Source organism: Palaemon carinicauda, chromosome 1, assembly GCF_036898095.1.
Source record: "Palaemon carinicauda isolate YSFRI2023 chromosome 1, ASM3689809v2, whole genome shotgun sequence".
NCBI classification, from domain to species: domain Eukaryota; kingdom Metazoa; phylum Arthropoda; class Malacostraca; order Decapoda; family Palaemonidae; genus Palaemon; species Palaemon carinicauda.
In genome coordinates, this window is record NC_090725.1 from 133698405 (window position 1) to 133720904 (window position 22500).

The 22500-nt window shown below is 37.1% G+C and overlaps 1 protein-coding gene across 5 annotated transcripts in view; it reads left to right on the forward strand.

The window, feature by feature from the left end:
- LOC137651745 (transcription factor SPT20 homolog) overlaps nucleotides 1–22500 on the forward strand; it is a 589276-nt gene that overhangs the window by 165899 nt on the left and 400877 nt on the right. For all 5 annotated transcript variants that reach the window (XM_068384967.1, XM_068384977.1, XM_068384972.1 and 2 more), the window contains exon 8: nucleotides 5112–5210. In XM_068384967.1, coding sequence (XP_068241068.1) covers nucleotides 5112–5210 — 99 coding nt within the window. The remainder of the gene's footprint in view (nucleotides 1–5111; nucleotides 5211–22500) is intronic.

A 22500-nucleotide genomic window follows, 5' to 3' on the forward strand; every position in this document is an offset into this window, starting at 1 on the left:
AATCTCTTTCAACTGACGAAAGTAATGTTTAAAGAACATTCTTGAAGATTTCCATCCTGCGTAAGCCTGTAAGCCTGCAAAGGACATATGTTGGAAAAAATTTAAGGAAGAGGCAACTTTTCTAGGGTCATGACCCACTGGAATACTTCCCGGATCAGCCCGTATGATGAAGTAGGTGATTTTGAACCTTAGCTTTTTCAGAGAAAGATTAGATCCTGTCGTCTCCCCTTTAAACAGTTGACCGCCTTTAAAGGCTTGGTTCTTTGATAGGTAGGTCTTAAGGCACTCCACGGGGCACAGATAAGGGTCCTCCTTTAGTGGGACAATCTTCCAAGGCTCCCAGTGTTTCGTGGGAAGTTCATTCTTCACCAACGATGCAGGATCTGGGTAAAGGTTTACCTCTCCTGAATCTGAGAATTCAATTAGGCCATCATCCCTTGATAGGGCCACAATCTCACTGACTCTAACTCCAGAAGCCATAGCAAGTAAAAAGATAGATTTTTGAGTAAGATCACTCCGAGAAGCAGAATCGTTATCTATGGAAGAGGCGAAGTGCATTCAACCTTGCTACCAATGCCGTGGGAGGTAGTGACAAATCTCCAATGTGGTGGTTGAGAAAGGAGAACCTGTTAGCAGGAACACCCCTTCAGTTCTCTTTCCCCAAGGACCTTCTATTCTAAGATGCTTCACACCAAGGGTGAGGTACTTACCTAGGAAGGGAGCAGTTTTCAGCTCTGTGGTCTCAAGGCCTTTTCCACATCAAATACTTAGAAATAATTATGATGGCATCACCAGGTACTCCCCCCTAGAGCACATGATGTCCATGATCCTACTGCAACCTTGGCGTTCCACAAAAACCACTCCACTTCCCAGTGACTCAAAAGCCTCTCCATGGTGTTGATGAGCAACAACTACACAATAGTCAACTATATCTCCAAACGGAGGCACTGTCTCCCTCCTTTATACCAACTAGCAGTGGAACAACAACTACACAATAGTCAACTACATCTCCAAACGGAGGCACTGTCTCCCTTCTTTATATCAATTAGCAGTGGAGTTGCATCATTGGGCACAGATCAACACAGTGTCCCTCTCAGTGAGGTTTATCCCTGGGAAGAGGAATGTAATTGTGGACCATCTGAGTGAACCAGGGATGACGGTTGGTTCAGAGTGGTCTTTGCTTCCACTGGTGGTGAAGAGTCTTTTGACTTTGTTGTGTTCCCTGTTACTAGACATGTTTATCACTCACCTGAACACCAAACTAAGGGTGTATTGCTCTCCAGTTCCTGACCCAGCGGCAGCAATGGAAGATGCCTTCCAGCATCCATAGGACGGACTAGACTTGTACGCCTTTCTGCCATTCTGTCTGATTGGTTAGGTCCTGAATAGAGTCCGAACATTCCAAGAGGTCAGAGTAATGCTAGTAGCCTCAAAGTGGTCAACAGCGGAGTGGTATCCAGATCTCATGGTAGAAGAGACTCTTTAGCTATGGTAAGCAGCTCTTCTAGGAGAAGGACACTTCAAAATCAAACAATTGTTCTCTAATCTTGGGTAGTGCCATAGCCTCAGTACCATGGTCTTCCACTGTCTTGGGTTGGAGTTCTCTTGCTTGACGGTACACTCGGGCACATTATTCTGTCTTATTTTTCTTCCTCTTGTTAAAGTTTTTATAGTTATATAGGAGATATTTATTTTAATGTTGTTGCTCTTCTTAAAATATTTTATTTTTCTTTGTTTCCTTTCCTCACTGATCTATTTTCCCTGTTGGAGACCCAGTGCTTATAGCGTCCTGCTTTTCCAAGTAGGTTGTAGCTTAGTAAGTAATAATAATAATAATAATATTGGAACTTCTCACGGAAATCCCAAGAGAGCTCCCAGAGTAGCCAAACCTATTGCATCAACTGCAAGACAGCTCACTGCCTGACTCTTCATGGTTGGAGACTACCCAACATCTCCAAAAGAGAGGCTTTATGATATCTACTGGGAAACAACTTTCCGGATACCTCCAAAAGTCGTCGACAGCTGTCTATCAAGCCAAGTGGAAAACATTCTGTGATTGATGTTGTAAGAGAAATATTGCTCCACTCAAGGCCACTATTCTCCTGATTACTGAGTTTTTAGAGTTCCTGAGAAATAAGAAATCTATTCCAGTCACTATGGTGAATGGATACTGCTCTACTTTCAGCCAGGTTTTCAAACTCAAAAGAGCTTAATCTCTTTTTATTACAGTATTATTATTATTATTATTATTATTGTTATTAGCTAATCTACAAACCTAGTTGGAAAAGTAGGATGCTATAAGCCCAAGGGCTCCAACTGGGAAAAATAGCCCACCGAGGAAAGGAAATAAATAAAATACAAGGGAGGTAATGAACAATTAAAATAAGATATTTTTAAAAACAGTAACAACATTAAAGTGGATCTTTCATATGTAAACTATTGTAAAAACTTCAAAGTAACAAAACAAGAGGAAGAGAAATAAGATAGAATAGTGTGCCCGAGTGTACTCTCAAGCAAAAGAACTACTCCAAGACAGTGGAAGACCATGGTACAGAGGTTACGACACTACCCAAGACTAGAGAACTATGGTTTAATTTTGTTGATTACTAAACAATTACAGTGCATTAGTTAACCCCTTGATCAAAGAAGAACTGTGTAGTAATCTCAGTGTTGTCAGGTGTATGAGGGCAGAGGAGAATCTGAAAATAATAGGTCAATCTATTCAGTGTATGTGTAGGCAAAGGATAAATGAGCCATAATCAAAGAGAGGGATCCAATTTAGAACTGTATGGCCAGTCAAAGGACCTAATAACACTAGTGGTAGTATCTCAATTGGTGGCTGGTGCCCTGGCTAACCTACTACCTATAAACACATGGGAACTTTCCACACTCATTAAAAATTTGAGCAGACTTGACTATCGTGAACTTTTCAGACATTGAAAATTTGAACAGACTTGACCATCGGGAACTCAGGCCTACTTCCTTGAATAACAAAGGTTCTTAGGTCCTTGGAAAGAGCCCCCTATAAACCCATGCTTAAAGCTTTAGGCAGGGATCTCACCCTAAAGATTCCCTTTCTCCTTGCCTTAGCTTCAGCCAAGAGAGTAAGTGAACTAGAGGGTTTGCCATACCTAGTGTCACATCCCAAACGATGGGAGGAACTATCCTTTTTATTTGTTCCAGGGGTTGTGGCGAAAACTCAAATTCTGGTTGTTAATGATGCTATATTTTACTCTTTTATGGTATTGTCATTCAAAGAGGTAATTGGTGACCTGGATCATTTTTTACTAGTCCAGTAATAGCAGTCGGAAAGTATCTGAATAGAGTAGGCTGTCATACTCCCAAGATTTAAAACTTATTTGTGAGCACAGGCCACTCCAAGGAGAAGGTATCCACAAACACATTCCTTTTGTGTAAGAGAAAGAATTATGAGGGCATGTAAATCCTCAGGGGAAGCGTTATTTTGAGCACTTAATGTCTATAGTCTTGCTGCAACACTGGCGTTCTGCAAGAACCACTCCGTAGCCCAAGTTCTCAGAGCTGGTGTTTGGAAAAGACAGAACACTTTCATGGAGCACTAACTGAAAGGTTGTTCTCAGAGATCTTTAGACACATTTTCTTTAAGCCATATTGTTGCAGCTCAACAAACTGTATAGTTTTAGCTCTTACTGTACACCTAATTGTTAATCAAGGCATCAGTTATTCTCTGCATTATAAGGGTATGAAATGTGGGTCACAAGTGATTGTACTCATAAGACTGTTTTGGAGTACTTGCTTGGATCACATCCTAATGCAGGTAAGAGTAACATGGTCTCATTATTATACTGTAAATTATTATTTATGATACGCAGTTTGTTTGATGCTTGAATTTCATATGGCTTTATCTGTCTTAGATTAGACCCAAAGAATTGGACTACAACTCTGCTTCTTTACAATCCAGTTAGACTGTCTTTACATATCCACTTTTGACTTAGGCTTATACCTACAGTACATGTACTAATATCTGTTAAAGAGAGAGTGAATATCTCTCACTGGAGACTTTTTCCCTCCTAACAAAGATTCCTATTTGAATAAATCAGAAGTTTGTATTTGCATTGGAATAAACTACAAATTTTAAAAACAATTTGTATTTTACCTAGCTATACAAACCTGTCATTTAACCACCCCACAAGTGTTTAACCATAGTAGAGTGAAGCAAACTGGCAACCACATTTAACACTACCTAACAGTGGGGTTGTTAAGTATCCAATCGTAATGCAGCTGAACCCCCTTTTTTGTTGTTGTCTGGTCGTAGAAAACGAAACTAGGAGTAATCTTTTAAATAACTCAGGTTTGTATAGCTAATAAAAATACGAAAATACGAATTGTTTTTAAAATTGTATTTTTTTGTGTGTGTAGGGCAACAACATTGTATAATCTGGTAATTAATACCCCCATATTTTAGCTCTCATTCATACAGATTTTGTAACTTGTCTTCAGCTATGAAAGCATCCGAACACAGCTTGACTTCCATGTTGTGTGCATATCTGTACAGACTATGTGATGCCATTCGGATTTTGGCTAACGTTAACTCAGATTTTGACTAACATCTTGATGTTAACTAACATTATCCAAATAATGGTGAAGAGGATATCATGTATTAGAAGCTAAAAATGCCTGTGATAAGTCATGATTCCAGATAAAGGGAATTGTATGGAACAGGGGAAGAAAGGACAAATCATACGCTTGGCCATTTCTAATGGATGAAATACAGCAGTGCCACCTTAGCATATGCCCATTTCTATATATATTAGATGACCCCACATTTCCACTTTCTGATCTTGGCACCTCGTTTGTGTAATCAAACTTCTCAGGGCTACTTTGCTAATACCAGGACAAGGGAGAGAATATTTTTTTGGTATATCCTGTTATATTAGATCCCTTATTCTTGCCTAACATGAAAGTCCTAGGAGATCACACACTACCTACCAAGAATAGATTTTTCCCTTTTCATAACCAATTTTTTTATTACCTTATATAAAGATTAAAAGTAATTTACTAGTGATCATGTTTGATACATAAATATTTTTGAGATATTTATCAATGTGAATAAAATTTTTATTTTCTTCCAGGTTAACAATCAGTCAGAGGAAGACTGATGAAGTGTACTTTGGTGAGCTGTATGTAGACCGAGATTATCAAGAAGGAAAACAAAATGGATCTACTTGCAAGTGAGTAATATACTTTATTCATTACAGTTAAAACCTAGAACAATTTACTGACAGCAACTAAGTGCCCAAAGGAACCATTCTTAATTTTCCCAAATGGCTGTCATTCTGGGCCAATAGAACCCCTATTATTTTTATAAATCATACCGAGGTTCATGTAGTATTATTTATGAGAAAAAAGAGACTCAACATACTCTTTAAAATGACTAGTGTACAAGGCAATTGGCTGACTGCAGCACTTATGATGAGAGTTATAATTCCCAAAACAACCATTCATGATTTTTCGAAATGGCTATTATACTGCACAAATGCAAACCCTTATTATTTGCATGCATCTTATTAGAAATTCATGTGGTATTACTTTTGAAAAGGTATAGATTCAGCAATCACTTTGAAAATAAAAAATCAGTATAATAATCCTCTTTTCCTTGCCGTAAGAAGAGCTGTTGTAAGCATATGGTGTTAGGATCCGTCATGAACACTGTTTTCATCTTGCCTAGATATTTGAAACATTCATTTCTAAGGCACTCCCTGGTATAACTGATAAGGATTGTACCACGTATTCAGTAGTTGAAGTTGGTTCTGCCTCATGGGAATGTAAAATGCTTCTAGATTGGATCCTCTGTACCAATTCTGAGTAAGATGATATGGTAAAGCTCTCATCTTTAGCCCCTTCGGTACTGGGCAATGGTTCCCGCTCAGTAGCTGTATATGAGATTTTAGACTATCACATATATTTTTTGATGACCTGTATTTTTATGTTTATTTTGCATATTTGCATGGTTATTTTGTTATGGCTGAAGATAAGATAAATTGTTTATAATCTGACTAATTTTTATTGTTTATTTAATCTAAATAATTGAAAATTTTCACATTCATATACTTTTCCTTCCTATTTATTGTTTATTGATTAGACATATTTTCCAGAAGTTCATTTTTTTATATATTCTCTTGAAACAGTAAAACACTGCGACAATGAGTAAAACCAAGTGATTATGTAATAATTCCACAATAGATAGTCTTCGAAATATATAAAAAACAAGTAGTCAATAAAATATTTTACTTTTCAAAGAAATTTTGAAAAAATGTCTGTTTCCTATGAAATAAAATATCTACAATTGCGTATAATTACAAGGAATACCATTAAAAATTATTTCTGCTGAGAGAGAGAGAGAGAGAGAGAGAGAGAGAGAGAGAGAGAGAGAGAGAGAGAGAGAGAGAGAGAGAGAGAGAGAGAGAGAGAGAGAGAGAGAGAGAAGTTTCTCCTTCCGTAGGTAAACTAAAAAGTCTGTGATCAGTGGTATCATGGCCTTGAGTGGAGTAATTTTCCTTTTACGACACCAATCACAAAAACGTCACAACTTTGCTTCTAGACCACTGCACAGGATTTGTTGAGGTATCTTGAAATTTGCTCTGCAGTTGGTGTTGGAAACTGTCTTCCATTACTGCTCCTAGGTTGGAGACTAAGGAGCAATATACTGGTAGCTTGTTGTTCAGATGTGCGGTGAACATGTCTATGGTTAAGGAACCCCACAAAGTCAGGAGTTTCTTTGCCACTAGAGGACCCAAAGATCATTCTGAACCAACTATTATCCATAGTCAGCTCAGATTGTTTGCTATCACATTTTTTTTCCCCAGGATTAATCTGGTTGAAAGATGAATGGTATCTACCTGTGCCCAGTATTAAATTCTCACTGAAAATTGACAGAGGAGATGGTATACAGAGCCACCTGTTTGTTGACATAGGTCACTACAGTCGTGTTGTCTCTCATCACTATAGAGTGCCCTTTTATTGTCTTTGTAAAGTGGAATGACGCTATATACACTGACTTGAGTTCTAGATAGTGTATGTGGAAATACTTGTCCTCTTTGACCATAGTCCTGAGATTTATTTCTTCCTCAGATGAGCTCCTCATCCCTGGTAAGAAGCATCTGAAAAGATTATAAAATCTGGCGTTGGAACTGCAAAAATTGTAGAGGAAATCTGGTTAACAGATTCCCCTCCTTTAACTACCACGAGAGATTTGTTCCCACATCTCTAAGTATCTTTACAAGAGCCGACGGGAGTCTGAGGTCTGATTCCATTGGCTCTATAGTGCCCATTGAATTAAACGAAGCTGCATCGACCCGAAGGGTTTCGTTAGGAAGGCAAGGTAACCCAAAAGCTTCTGCTAGAAATGAGCTGGAAGGAACCCCTTCTCGAGGAAAGGTGTTATGATCTGTCTTAAACGTTTGGCTCTGTCTCAAGATGGATTGTACTGTATCTATGTCCATGCTTCAAGTACGGTAGATAACGTTGCTGGTCAAGTCTGGACTTCATGTAATTCAACCAGTTATCCAGGTCACATAAAAATTCGAGAAGTTCTCTGGCAGAAAAGCTGAGATTTTGACTCTGCCAAGAACAGCCGAATGTCTAGGTATCGTATGAGGCTTATTCCCATGGCATGTGCTCATGAGGAGACTAGAGCAAACGGCCGAATGAACATCTGTGGGGCCATTGACAGGCTGAAGTATAACATCTTGAACTTGTAAGGTCTTTCTCTGAAAAGGAAACGCAGGTACTTCCATGATTTCTGATGGATTAGGATTTGGAAGTATGCATCCTGTATATCTTTGGTCAGCTGTGAGTTGTTCTTTCTGATGGCTTTTCCATCTTGAACTGAGTTTGCAGCTCAAACTGGTTCAAGCAGGAAAAATCTGTACCGACAGGTCTCCAACCTTCTGACAATTTCTCCACTAGGAAGAAGTTGCTGAAGAAACCCTGAGATCAATCAAAGACTTCTTATATTGCTTCCTTCTCCAGCATGAGTGAAATTTCTTTCTCCAAGAGCAGATCTTTTTATGATCCCATCAAATACAATGATGGGATTGTCAGAGTCCGAGTAAATAGAGGGTGACAGCTTGTGAACGGGATGTGATTCCCTGAGCGAAGAATTAATACAGCTCAGGGATCTGCACGAAAGAACTGCCACCTTGTCCAGCAATATTGCAGACATCCCCCTACAGGTAGTAAGTCTTCAACTCCTGCTATCGGAGGGATGCCTCCTGGATTGGAAGGAAGTCGATGGCTCCAACTGGCTTTTATACTGCTGCTTGTTATCTGGCTGTGGTAACAGACGAGGAGGACCAGCTTGTTTTAGGGGGAAGGGCTAGGCATTTGTTGAAATGAGTTGAGAATTGAGATGCTGAAGGTCCTTAAGCATTTCTCCACTGCCGCCGCTACTTCTGCAGTGGGAAAAGCATTGAATGGTCCGTAATATTAGAGATCCTTAAGTTAAAGAAATTCCTGTGAGTCATATACCTTTTGAACTTTGCACGTACTTCATCTCTTCTTTTTAAAATATAGTTTTCCAGGAAAAATTGTGTCTGATGGAAAACCAATTCTAATGCTTTCACCTCTAATCTGACAGGATCTTCATACTGCTTTCTCGTAATGAGAAGCAAAAGATTTTCAGAAACTGGGAAGTATGATACTGCTCCTGACAATTGGTCTAGGCAGGAGCAAGCCTGAAAGCCAGCATCGCTTCTGCCTCAAAATTGTCCAACTCTGTGCCAGAAAGGGATGCAGGAAGATGATTCAAATTCCCATCGGGCATGCATGGTGTCAAATTCGTAATGTCTGGGTCAATTGGAAGCAAACTAGGATGTACCCCAGTATTTACATAAAACTTCTTGTTTAGATAAAGCCAAAGGAAGTTTCATTGACTGAATAGATCTAGGGGAAGTTTCTGCACCCAAGATTTGTTTATTAACCTTCTGGTGATCTAATGATACTGTGACACATGAAAATATTTTATGCCTTAAGTAATCCGATGACGTAGATTGCCACTTCATATGTAACTTAAATTTGGGGAAAATTCATCCTAAATACACGAGTCTTTCAAAGAAAACGAAACTCACACCATGAGACAGCAGATGGACAAGAACCATGAGCAGCCTAAAAGAAAATGGGTATAATCAGCGCATGTGCTGCAGGCCTATGCTGATCTCCAATGTGACCTATTTTTTTCAATGTATTTTTTGCATCTTGTTTTGGCATAATATTTCTTGAATTTATGGTTGATTTTATTTCAACTACATTTTAAATGATTAGAAGACATTGCACTACATATGAAGACAAGAAAAAAGTGAATTTTGTGAGGTCTGTGAGAAAATTACTCGGTTTGCCTGGTCTTTGTCTCCCACATGACCTACTTTTGTATTTGACTGTGTGTATATATGCTTGTATTTATTGCTCATATATATTTTAATTTTGTGTTTCCTGACATGCACAGTCATTGTAAGAACTCTGATAGTGAATTAGTTTTTGTTTTACGGGAAAAAAAACTTTGTGCTTTGTTCCCCACGTGAACACTCTATAGCTTTGCATGTTTTGATATGCCAATTTACACTCAGAAATTTTTCCTAGGCAGGTTTGTGTATATGTAAATAACTGCAATATACAGTTCTCATGCATGATTAGAAAGCCCATTCTTTTTTATATATATGTTATATAAAACAACAAAAAATTATTAATGCTTCTATACAAAACATGTTATTGTAAAGACACCTACAACAAAATTACAAAACCTACTCCCTTTTCTAATGGTAATTACTCAATATTTTTGAAACAAAACATATATTTTTATTTATTAATTTTATTGGAAACTTAATCAGCTTTATAAGGATATCTTTAATTTGTCCTTATGTTTATTTTTTATGTTGTAACAATGAAAAACGCCAACATGAGTAGGTCAGAAATTCTGAAATTTTCGCTCTGTAAAAAAGCTAATCTTTATTCATTTACACCTCAATTACGATTATATTTATTGGAAAGAGGTTGCATCCACGTGAAAGATCTACCATTTCTACACAATTTGCGTATTAAAAAAATCCTCAAACATAATTACATGTATTTTTCATGAAATTCTAAAATGAATTTTTAAAATTTCTCAAAAATTTTATGTTTAACATGCATTTATTATTATTTTTTAGCATTCCAGTCATGCTTTTTATTTTACATTAGTACAAAGTTCAATTTTTTTCCAATATAATGCAACAAACCTGAAGCCTCAATCTGTTAATAGATTGAATGTACTGATTTAAAAAAAAAAACTTTTGTTCACGAATGTCATTTTTCCGCGAAGGCCATATTTTCTGTACCTCATCCCAACTTTTGTAAGGGCATAAGCAATAAAGAGTTAAATTATCTGAAAAGTGTCCTATGTCAGGTTTGATAATGGGACATCAAATTTATGGCGAGTATTTTGTGGTTCTGGGAAGGTACTGTCTATTGTGCATACTTTCCTACCATTTGGTTATGAGGAGGAGTGCCTAAACCGTCAATGCGATGTATGAGGGTCATGATTTTCAGGAAATAGGATGCGTTCTCTGGTTCTTATACCTCTATGGGAGCAACACTGTTACTTCCTTCATCATTTTAGCACCTTGTTCTGGGGAGTCCCCAATAATAATTGTTTCCAGAAATGGGAACTGGGCCCCGATGATCTTATCTCTTATTTTTTGAAGCACTCTAGAATTTTCAATTCTTTTATGAATGTCTTTCTTCTCTCCCCTCACTCCTAATACATGATAGGAAGCTAAAAGAGAGAAATGAGCCACTTGTTCCTGTTAATAATAAGATGGAGATGGAATAAATGGCTTTGACTCCCTCTCTAGCATAGAATACTTTTCATTTGTATCCCACTGAGATTCCCCATATCTGTAAGCATATTAATACGGGGGGATCAGATTTCTGTCTCTTGAAGGGTTGCTGTTCCCGATAGGGAGAGGGAGATATAGTTCTGTAGCCCTTTTCCTTTCATGAGGGATCACTGGTTTAACATGAAAAAAAGAAAAAAAAAATTCCCCTTTTTACGATTAGACCTAAATGTGGATCAATTATTATCTCTGATATCTGAAAATTAATGAACCGATCCAGTCAGTGAGTTTGTCTCCTACACAATCGGACTTACTATTAGCATTCTTGGAATGGCAGCTGTGTATTCTTCTTGTGGGAGCATATTGTTAGCGGCGCATTCAGCTGCTGCATTAATTGTGTCATGTGTGCTTGTAGCGGCTTGTTGAGGCAGAGTGCGTGACCCCGCTTGTGTGCTCCTGTTTTGAGCCATGATAGGCTTATACTTTTTTAACCTGTTTGGGGAAAGGATGTACTGGCTGTTTGTGCATCTGCGGATGCTGGAAAAGATTCACACTCATACTAAGACTATACTGTACGTACGACTAATCTTTCTAGTCTTTTTGCACTTTGAGTCCTCGTGAGGAGTCTGAGAGTGTTGATGCTTTTCCAGGAGAAATATTAATCAATAATCTCCTTTCTAGGGGAAAACTTACCATTTGTTCCGTTTGGCATTACTGGTAAGCCCGACTCACTCTGGGCTGTTACGGGTGAGTGGTATAACTCTGGAAACATTAAAGGAGGAGGAAATACTTGTTGTCTATTTGCCAAACGTTGCGAGGACTGTGTTGGCAAGTTATTAGATGGTAATTGATCTAAATTAATAGGAGAAATCTGTATCATGAATGAGAAATCTCCCTGTTTTACTACATCTGAAATAAAAAGCTGTTCCCCTGAGCTTAGCACCCTTGTTATTGGGGATGGTGATCTGTTACAGTTTGCAAACTGTAGAGAAATTATTGGTTCATATGCATAGAACAGTTGGGGATGGTGGAGAAGGATTGGACTGGATAGGTAACAGGAAATTAGCTGACCTAGAGTATGCTGATGATGCACTTTAGGACTTTCAAAGTTTAACCAGAATGCATGAAATATCACATGAGGTTGGACTCAAGATAAATAACAGAAAGACAGAGATGATGAGAATGGAATATACAATGGAAGATAAAATATCATTGGAAGGAGAAAGGATTAATGAGGTTGAATCATTTAGATATTTAGGAACTATGATCTCTAACACAGGATCTTTAGAATTTGAGTTTAATGAAAGATTGAAAAAAGCAAATGAGACAATGGGTAGGTTAAGTAAAATATGGAAATCAAATCACCTGAAATTACATATAAAAATCAGGCTATATATCAGTTTAGTGAGATTTGCGTTACTGTATGGACATGAGTCGTGGCATGACTTTGGAACAATATCCAATGGATTCTGTAGATTTGAGAACAAAGTATTCAGAAGAATATTAGGAGTTAAATGGCAGGCCAGGATTAGAAATGAAACAATAAGAGAGATTAATCAAGTGCTATATGGGGATGAGATCATGGTGAGGGGTAGATGGTGATGGTCTGGCCATGCTTTTCGCACTCCCCAAAAGAGATTAGTTCATCAAACTTTCAACTGGGCTCCACAAGGCACTAGAAAAGTTGGAAGACCCATACCTACATGGCTGAGGACTATGAAGCATGAAGTAGGAGATAATGAATGGAGAAGTATTGATTTAGAAGCTCAAGATAGAGACGACTGGTGAAATGTAACTGAGGCCCTTTGCGTCAATAGGCATAGGAGGAGATGATGATGATGATAAATCCTGGTCTGGCTGGTTAATTGCTGAGGTCAGAGGGTCATAATCACTCAGGGTTCTCCATCTTACTAAGAATAATTGGAAATAATTCATCTATGAATTCCTGCTTTATCAGATGGCCACCATCCTTTGTCCGGTTCACTAGAAATTCTGAAGACAAAGGGTTGGACAGGAAAAATTCAGGGCTCATCAAAGAAGGTTTCTGCTTCTTGCCCTCTTTTAAATTTCTTCTTACAATGGCTGCTGATTTCTCCCAGGGCAGGTTCTCATACATACTTGAGAAGCACTCATGATTACAAGCACTGAAAAGGAGAAAAACAAAATCACAGCATGGACAGAGACAGCAGTTGAGCAGATTTGCGTTCAGCACAGCAATCAAGAGTAAAGTGTGGATTGAGTCGCAAGCTCCTATGACCCTACCCACTTTAAGTGGGAACATGGGCAATCATACAATATTGCCAGACCCATAGGATTTTCTTGATTTTGGTCATAGCAAAGCCACAATAGAGTGTAATCCATATAAATAACAAGGGGTTTTATTCACATAGGAATAAACCTTAATATAGCATCCGCCTTACGGAACCTCTTTTTTTTTTTTTTTTTTTTTTTTTTTTTTTTTGCTATGCATCAGGTTCACTCAAGTAGTATGTATACGTATTTTTAGACACAGCAATACAGTACTGTCACGGAGCTTTTTTCACTACGTTAAGCACACACATAAGAGCACATTCATTATCATAAAGTTTATATGTAACACCTGTCAAAAGAAGATATGAAATCTGTTAAAAGAATTTTCCCTATTCATCAACTCGGAATGTCGCACAATGCATGCATCTAGGGTTACAACTTGATTGAAACTTTTGAAAACTACATCTTCTGGGACCACGAGTTTGTGCACCTGATGATGTTCAGACACTATGCCGCTAATAATACATTGTATCACAGCTTTGCTAGATTGAACCATCTTTACTCTGTATGGACTCAAATATGCTGGCTCTAGTTTGTGCTTCCTAGGTTGTAATCGTTTTAAATATTCACGATCACTTACAAATACTGTAACCAGTGCAGTTCTGAACTGTTCATCGTACTTTGAGCTGATTTTTATTAGCTCTTTTCAAAACTTTTCAGTTGGTATTCATTACTCTTCGTAACAGATTTAACAAATTCACACAATACTGTTCAGTTGAGTAATATGGCAATTGTTGTGAATTTATCAGGACCATATAAGGTGATACAGGGTCCTGTCCATACACTAAAAAGAAAGGTATCTCTCTTAGCGATGCATTACATGTAATGTTCAAAGTTAGCTCAGTTGTGGGTAGCATGGTATGCCAATGATGGGGGTTATCAGGCCCTAAGTAATGTAAATTCCCACAACTTCCCTATTATAGGATTCCATTGTGTCTGTGACTGATTTCATAACCTTATTAATGAATTCTAGACCGTTATCACTGATAATGAACTCTTAAAAAAAAGTAATGCAAAAGTGAAATTTCCTAAGTTTAGATGTGTGGTAACATTATATTCCAGAAGCTGATATGGTGGTAAAGAGATAACCCAATGCATTTCCAGCAGATAAGTTGTTCTGAATTTGGTGTTGTTGAATACCGAGGACAAAACGTTAACACTAACAAAAATGCAAATTCTGTTAATTAAGCTACTACAACGGTCTGGGCTGCACATGCAAGAGACATAAGAATCCCTATTAAAGCGCATGGTTCACAACTGTCAGTGCAGCTTTCATAATGCTAAGACTGAAAGAAGTTCTGAGGAACAATGTGTATCCAGATTAGAGGTTGGGAGGGTTTTCAATGTGTCCCCCACCACAATTTCAAGATTATGGAACCGGTATCAGCAGCATTGATCAACACGTGACCTTCCCAGATTCGGTAGACCAAGTGTCACCACTCTTGCCAAGGATAACTACATCCGGTTGCTTCACCTACGCTAAAGGACAACCAATGCTGCCTCCAATACAACTTCGATAATAGCACTGCGTAGGATCTCTGACCAAATTTGTCCAAAACCCTCTAAAAGAGGCAGGACTGTAACCCAGACATCATGTTTGAGTTGTGTTTCCGACCCAGCAGCATTGATAGCTTCGACTATAATGGCGTCGAGCAGACAGGATATGGCCTCAGAGATGATTGGGATACAAGTAGTGTAGTGATGGATCGTGATTCATGCTCCACAGACAGGATGGGAGAGCCCTTGTTTCCTGCCGAACAATGGAACATATTGCAGCCAATTGCATACAGGAAGTAGACAGATTTGGTGGAAGAATTATAATGACATGGGCAGCTATCTCTCACAATGCCTAGACAGACTTGGTGCATACCAGAGGGAACTTGACAATATAACACTATGTTGATGAGATCTTACTCCCATACATTGTCCACAACATGGCCAATAGAAACACTGTTTTCCAGCATTACAGCCTTACCTGCAAACAACATCAGTGTCCTTCAATGCCCTTCAAATCTCCAGATTTAAGCCCAGTCGAGCATTAGTGGGATGAACTGGATAGATGTGTGTGATGGCGACAACCCCAAGGCCAGACATAACAGCAGCTGGCTGCCACTTTGGAGGCCGAGTGGGCTATGATTACACAGGGTGTTATCCACCATCTGATTGCTTTGATGGGCACGAGGTGCCAGGTTTTACTTGACTACATTGGATCCTTCTCTCTGGTTACGGCTTATTTTCCTTTTTCCTACACATAAACTGAATGGTCTGGTCTATTCTTTACATTTTCTCCTCTGTACTCGTACACCTGACAACATGAAAATTACCAAACAATTCTTCATTGCTCAAGGGGTTAACCACTGCACTGCAATCTACTCTTGGTAAGGGTAGAAGACTCTTTAGCTATGTTAAGCAGCTCTTCTAGGAGAAGGACACTCCAAATTCAAACCAAACTCACTACCTTGGGTAGTGTCATAGCCTCTACCATTGTCTTCCACTGTCTTAGGATAGAGTTCTCTTGCTTGAGGGTACATTCAGGCACACTATTCTATCTTATTTCTCTTTCTCTTGTTTTTTCAAGATTTTATAGCTTATATATGAATGATTTATTTTAATATTGTTACAGTTCTTAAAATGTTTTAATTGTTCATTATTTTTCTTATGATTTATTTATTTCTATATTTTTTTCCTCACTGGGCTATTTTCCCTGTTGGAGCCCTCCCTTGGGCTTATAGCATCCTGCTTTTCCAACTAGGGTTGTAGCTTAGCAAGTAACAACAACAACAACAACAATAATAATAATATGTGACGTCAAACATGGTTTTGGGTCCTTCGATGTCTGTAACAACATATCTTTGTTGAATTCCAACCAGGCTGATTATGCTGCAGTTAGGTTCTCAATTTAATAATTTAATTCAGTACATAGATGAGGGAGTTGAGAAATAAAAAATCACTATGGCAGCCTTTATGGACCTTACAGTTGCATATGATACTGTCAACCACTGGACACTCCTTCTAAAAGTGGCCCAAATAGTCGAAGACGCCGACATAATACGAATCATAGTCACTCCTTTTAAATTGACGGTTCTTTGTAGAAATGGATAGCAAAACAAAAAAAAAAAGCTGGTAGACCAAAAAAACTGTCACATGCTGGCCTCTGTACTGGCTCCCATTTTGTTTAACATTTATACAAATGACCAACCAGAGTTTCAGGATATATGAAGATTCATGTACTCTAACGACCTATGTATTGCCACAGTCACAATCCTTTGGTGGAATTGAGGAGAGAATATGAAGAGCTTTATCATCTCTCTCAGTATATTATAAAAAATGGCACCTAAATGTAAACCCAAACAAAATGCCGATGTGTGCATTCCACTTTATCAAACACAAAGCTGACTGGAAACTAAAGATCATATGGGAAAATAAAGAATTAGATATCCACTGGTATCCAGTATATCTAAGTGTTCCTTTTGACAGAATTCTTAGCTTTAAAGAACACACAAACAAATTAAAGAGAACACTATCAACAAGAAGCAACTTGCTTAGCAAATTACCCAACACCAGCTGGGGTTCAGATCCAAAACAGCTCTAGCAGTCTGCTATTCTACTGTAGAATATTGTTCACCAGTGTGGGAAAGATTGTGCCACACAAATAATGTGAATCCAGAGTTTAATAGAGCCTGGGGAATAATAACTGGCACATTAAAGGCAACACCCCTACCATCTCTTTATAGACTGGCCCGTATTGCACTACTTCAAATTTGACGAGGTGCTATTTCCAAAATTGAAAGAGTCAAACAGATGAATGATCCAAGGTATCCACTTAATGGACATAGGGCAACAAGACAGCAACTAAAATCAAGAAAAAGCTTAATGGCATTGAAGGGTACTGAACTTCTAAACCATGCTGCCTACAGATTGATGAAATGGAAGGAGAGGGACTGTAATTCAACCAATGAAGCACTACCTGACCATAGTGAATACCTACCTTGTGGAGCATCCCTTAACAGAAAGGAGTGGACCCCCTTAAATAGAGCAAGATCCAAGTTTGGGGAAACAGGAGATAGACTTCAGAAGTGTGGATATGTCACCAATGTTGATTGCCCGTGGTGAATTCCCCCAGATCATGGACCACATCTTCCTCTGCTGCCCACTGGGACCTGCATGTTCTGATGTAGATTTACAGAAAGCAAATGACAGAGCCATCCATTGAATACGCAAGTGGTGTGATAAGATATGATGACAGAGTAAAAATATCCATAAATATATACACTGCATGTCCATATGTGGGATTATATCAGTAGGAAGAGGTCCTGCCAATACCACGTCCATGTGTACCTTACACTGTAAAACTTAACAGGAACCTCAGGCCACTTTCTGTCTTCTAGTACCTGTACTGTATAGTGTTTTTTGTTCTTTAAAACAGTTACAAGCATGACAACACTTTATATATATTTCTCCTGATTTTCTCATTCCTAACAAAAGCATTCACAAACCCTCCTTAATGTTCTATCAATCCCCAAATGGCCTGCAATCAGACTTGTATGTACTATTTGGATGGCTCAATTATTTAAAAGAGAAAGAACCACCCATGTCCAAAATTGATCTCCCCTCTTCTCGTATTCTTGAGATATTCTGCATAAAAAAATTCTGTCATGGTGCATTCAGAAGTGATGGGTAACTGTCTGATTCTCTTTTAATCACTGCTTACACTGCTTATCTACTCCCTAATTTATTACTTTTTACTTCTGTGGAGCATCTGAGGGACTTGCTATTTTTCCAAAACCCAATATAAATTTATGATAATAACCAGCAAGCCCATAAAACCTGGCTACTTATTTAGGATTATATGGCCTGGGAAACTTTTGCATAGCTTTTACTTTACAGGAGCAGGATCAAATAGCTTCTGGGATTATTACGTGACCTAAAATTTTATTTGCTTACAAAAAAAATTACATTTCACTAGGTTAATTTTCATATTGTTACTACGCAATGCTTCTAAAACTTTACAAAAGTTTTGGTCATGTTCTAACAAAGGACAGTATGACAAATTCAGCGAGATAATACTGCTATCATTATTCTTGAAAAGTGACTGGGACCATTTTTCAAATCACAATGAGGAAACTGAATTGAAATCAATGATCATTTGCTACATATGTTGTTTTGCATTTACTGTCTTCTTGGATGGGTATTTGATAGTACCTAGATTTTAAATCAATAGTTGTAAGATATATAATATATCGTACCTTCATGTTCATTTCTTTTTCTTACTTGCTGTTAAAATATCATCTACTTTAGTTTTCTCTTCTTCCCATGTTTTTCTCTGTCTTTTAGTGTTAATCCCATCATTCTTTCCATAGCTTTTTGAGTTGTAATTAGCTTATGTTCTAAGGCTTTAGTGAGGTCCCAAATTTCTGACACATAAGGTAATGCTGGTTGCACCATCAGATTAAGTACTTTTCTTTTCAGAGAAACTGTCATTTTAATTTTTATAATCTCATTTTCTTTACCTAAAGCTCTCCATCCTATGCTTATCCCTCTTTTAATTTCAGTCTTATGTCCTTGGGAAACACTAACTGTTTCCCCTAAGTACTTATATTCATTAACAATCTCTAGAGGTTCGTCCATAACCCTTATTTGTTGGCTCTGCATTTTCATTAAACATTATTTTGAGTTTACTCATATTCATTTTCAGTCCTACATTTCAGTTTTTTCTATTGAAATTTTCAATCAACTTTTGCAATGCCTCCTATGATTCACTAGATAGAACTGTGTTATCTACAAATCTTAAGTTGTTAAGGTATTCTCCATTAATGTTAATTCTGATATTTTCCAAATCTAAATTCTTAAAAACTTCTAGGCATGCTGTGAATAATTTAGGAGAGATGGGGTCTCCCTGTCTAACTCCTTTATCATTCAGAATTTTCTCACTATCTTTATATAGTTTTAGAATTGCTTTACTACCTGTATAGATATCTTCAGGCATTCTAACAAAATTCATATATTCCTTGCTTTTGAAGGGATTTTATTACTGCCGGAGCTTAGTCAGAATCAAAAGCTATCTCATATTCTATAGATACCATACATAGTGGTTTGTTATACTCTAATTTTTTCATTAGCAGGTTAATTACATGGATATAGTCTGTTGTTGAATACCTGCTTCTAAGTCCTGCTTGCTCTTATGGTTGGTTAAAGTATAGCTGTCTTTCTATTCGGCCTACTGTAATATGATCTTTGTAAATATTTTATCTATTACTGAGAGTAAACTTACTGAGTTATAATTTTCCAGGTCCTTTGTGTCTGTCTCTTTGTGAATTAGTATAATGATAAAGTTTTTCCAAGTTGTAGGTGTAGAACATTCCTGTAGACATTTCGTTTAAAGTTCTGTAAGTTTTAGCACTATGAAATGTCCTCCATCTATTATTAGATCAATTGTTAGACCGTATTCTCCTGTGCTGCCTTGCCTCTATTCATGCCTTTTAATGCTTTTTTTAATTCTCCTACTATAACGTTTGGTACCGGCTCAGGTGTTTCAATGTTTCTGTTGGCAATATTATTTCTTATATCACTATTGTGTTATAGAGAAATCCTCTGGAATTTTTATCCCTCCATCTCCTAGAATAATATTTCAATTTTCTTCCTTTAAACCAAACATCTGTTGGTGCCCTTAGTAGTCCTCTTTTCATGAATTTCATGCTTCATCCTTTCTTTAGTGTTTCTTCAAATGTTTATGTTTACGAATGTCTTGGGTTTTTAGTTCCTTTATTGTTTTGGATATTCTGCTATTCCTATTTCATCTCTCTTAGATTTTACCCTCATTTCCAATCTTTTCTTTATTAGATTTTTGGCGTTTTCTGATAGTTTTCATTGATCTTGTTAAGGAAATTTTCCACCTATCTCATGTTGATTCTAATACAGTTGTTATATTACTATTAATTTTTTCTTTACTTGCTTTATAGTGTGTTTGTGTGTGTCAATTATCATCATCATCATCATCATCAGCCATTACTAGTCTACTGCAGAACAAAGGCCTCAGACATATCCTTCCACCTAAGTCTGTTTATGGTCTTTCTATGCCAGTCCACACCCTCAACTTCCTTAGTTTTTCATTTTATCGTCTTCTCTTCCTTCCTGATGCAATCTCTTGGGCCCATAGTATTATTTTTAATGTCCATCTATTATCTGTCATTCTCATTATATGTCCTGTCCATGTCCATTTCTTTTTCTTTCATGTTGTTAGAATATCCTCTATTTTAGGTTTCGTATTTATGTTGCTCTTTTCCTGTTTCTTATTATTGTTTCCATCATTATTCTTTCTATGGTTCTTTGAGTTGTAACCAGATCGTGTTTTAAGCATTTATTAAGGCTCCAAGTTTCTTATGCGTAGGTTAATACTGGTAGGACCATCTGATTCAATACTTTTCTTTTTAGAGAAAGTGGCATTTTACTTTTCATAATCTAATTTTGCCTTCTCTTTTCTCTAGAGGCTCGTCTGTAACTCTTATATTTTCTTTCTGTATTTTCATTGACCATTATCCTAGTTTTATTCATATTCACTTTCAGTCCTACATTTTTGGTTTCTCTATTCCAAGTCTTCATTATTTTGCAATTCCTCCCTTGATTCACAAAAGACAACTATGCATATGCAAATTTCAAGTAGTTAACGTATTACCCATTAATATTAATACCTACATTTTCCCAATGTAGATTTTAAAACTTCTAGGCATGCTGTGAATGATTTAGGAGTGATGGGGTCTCCCTGTCTAACTCCTTTTTCTCAAATGGAATTTTCTAACTATCTTTATATAGTTTTAACATTATCATCTATTCCCTGTTTTTGAAGGGCTTTCATTACTGCTGAAGTTTTGACAGAATCAAAAGCTTTCTCATAACCTGTAAATTCCATACATAATGGTTTGTCATACTCTGGATTTTTCCATTAGCTGATTAATTACATAGATAAGGTCAGTTGTTGAATATCCACTTTTAAAGCCTCTTTGCTCTCTTGGTTAATTAAGTATAGCTGTCTTTCTATTATGCTTAATATGATCTTCATAAGTATTTTATATATTACTGAGAATAAAGTCATTGAGCAGTAATTTTTAAGGTTTTTTGTGCCTCCTTATTTTGTGAATTAGTATAATAAGATTTTTCTAAGCTGTAGGTATAGAGTATTCCATATATATATATATATATATATATATATATATATATATATATATATATATATATATGTGTGTGTGTGTGTGTGTGTAAATGGAATACTCTATACCTACAACTTAGAAAAATCTTATCATTATACTATTGATTATATATATATATATATATATATATATATATATATATATATATATATATATATATATATATATATATATATATATATATATATATATATAATCATCATCATCATCATCACCTCCTACGCCTATTGACGCAAAGGGTCTTGGTTAGATTTCACCAGTCGTCTCTGTCTTGAGCTTTTGATTCAATACTTCTCCATTCATCATCTCCTACTTCACGCTTTATAGACCTAAGCCATGTAGGTCCGGGTCTTCCAATTCTTCTAGTGCCTTATGGAGCTCAGTTAAACGTTTGGTGAACTAATCTCTCTCGGGGAGTGCGAAGAGCACCCCCAAACCATCTCCATCTACTCCTTATCATGATCTCATCCACATATGATACTCAAGTAATCTCTCTTAAAGTTTAATTTCTAATCCTTTCCTACCATTTAACTCCCATTATCCTTCTGAGGGCTTTATTCTCAAATCTACTAAATCCATTGGAGATTGTTTCATTGTCATACCATGACTGATGTCCATAGAGTAACACCGATCTCACTAAACTGATATATAGTCTGACTTTTATATGAAATTTTAGGCAATTTGCTTTACAAATTTTACTTAGCCATTGTGGCTTTTGCCTTTTTTCAATTTTTCACTAAACTCTAATTCTAAAGACCCTGTATTGGAGATCATTGTTCCTAAATACTTTAATAATTCTACCTCATTAATCCTTTCTCCTTCTAGTGATATTTCATCTTCCATTGCATACTCCGTTCTCATCATCTTTGTCTTTCTTCTATTTATCTTCAGCCCCACCTGGTGTGATATTTCATGCATTCTTGTAAGCAAGCATTGCAAAACCTGTGGTGTTCTGCTAACAAGGACAGCATCATCATCATACTCTAGGTCTGCTAAATTCCTATCACCAATCCAGTCCAATCCTTCTCCACTATCTCTGACTGTTCTACACATTGCAAAGTCCATAAGGAGGATAAACAACATAGTTGACAACACAATCCCTTGGAGTACTCCACTGTTCACTGGAAACTCACTTGATA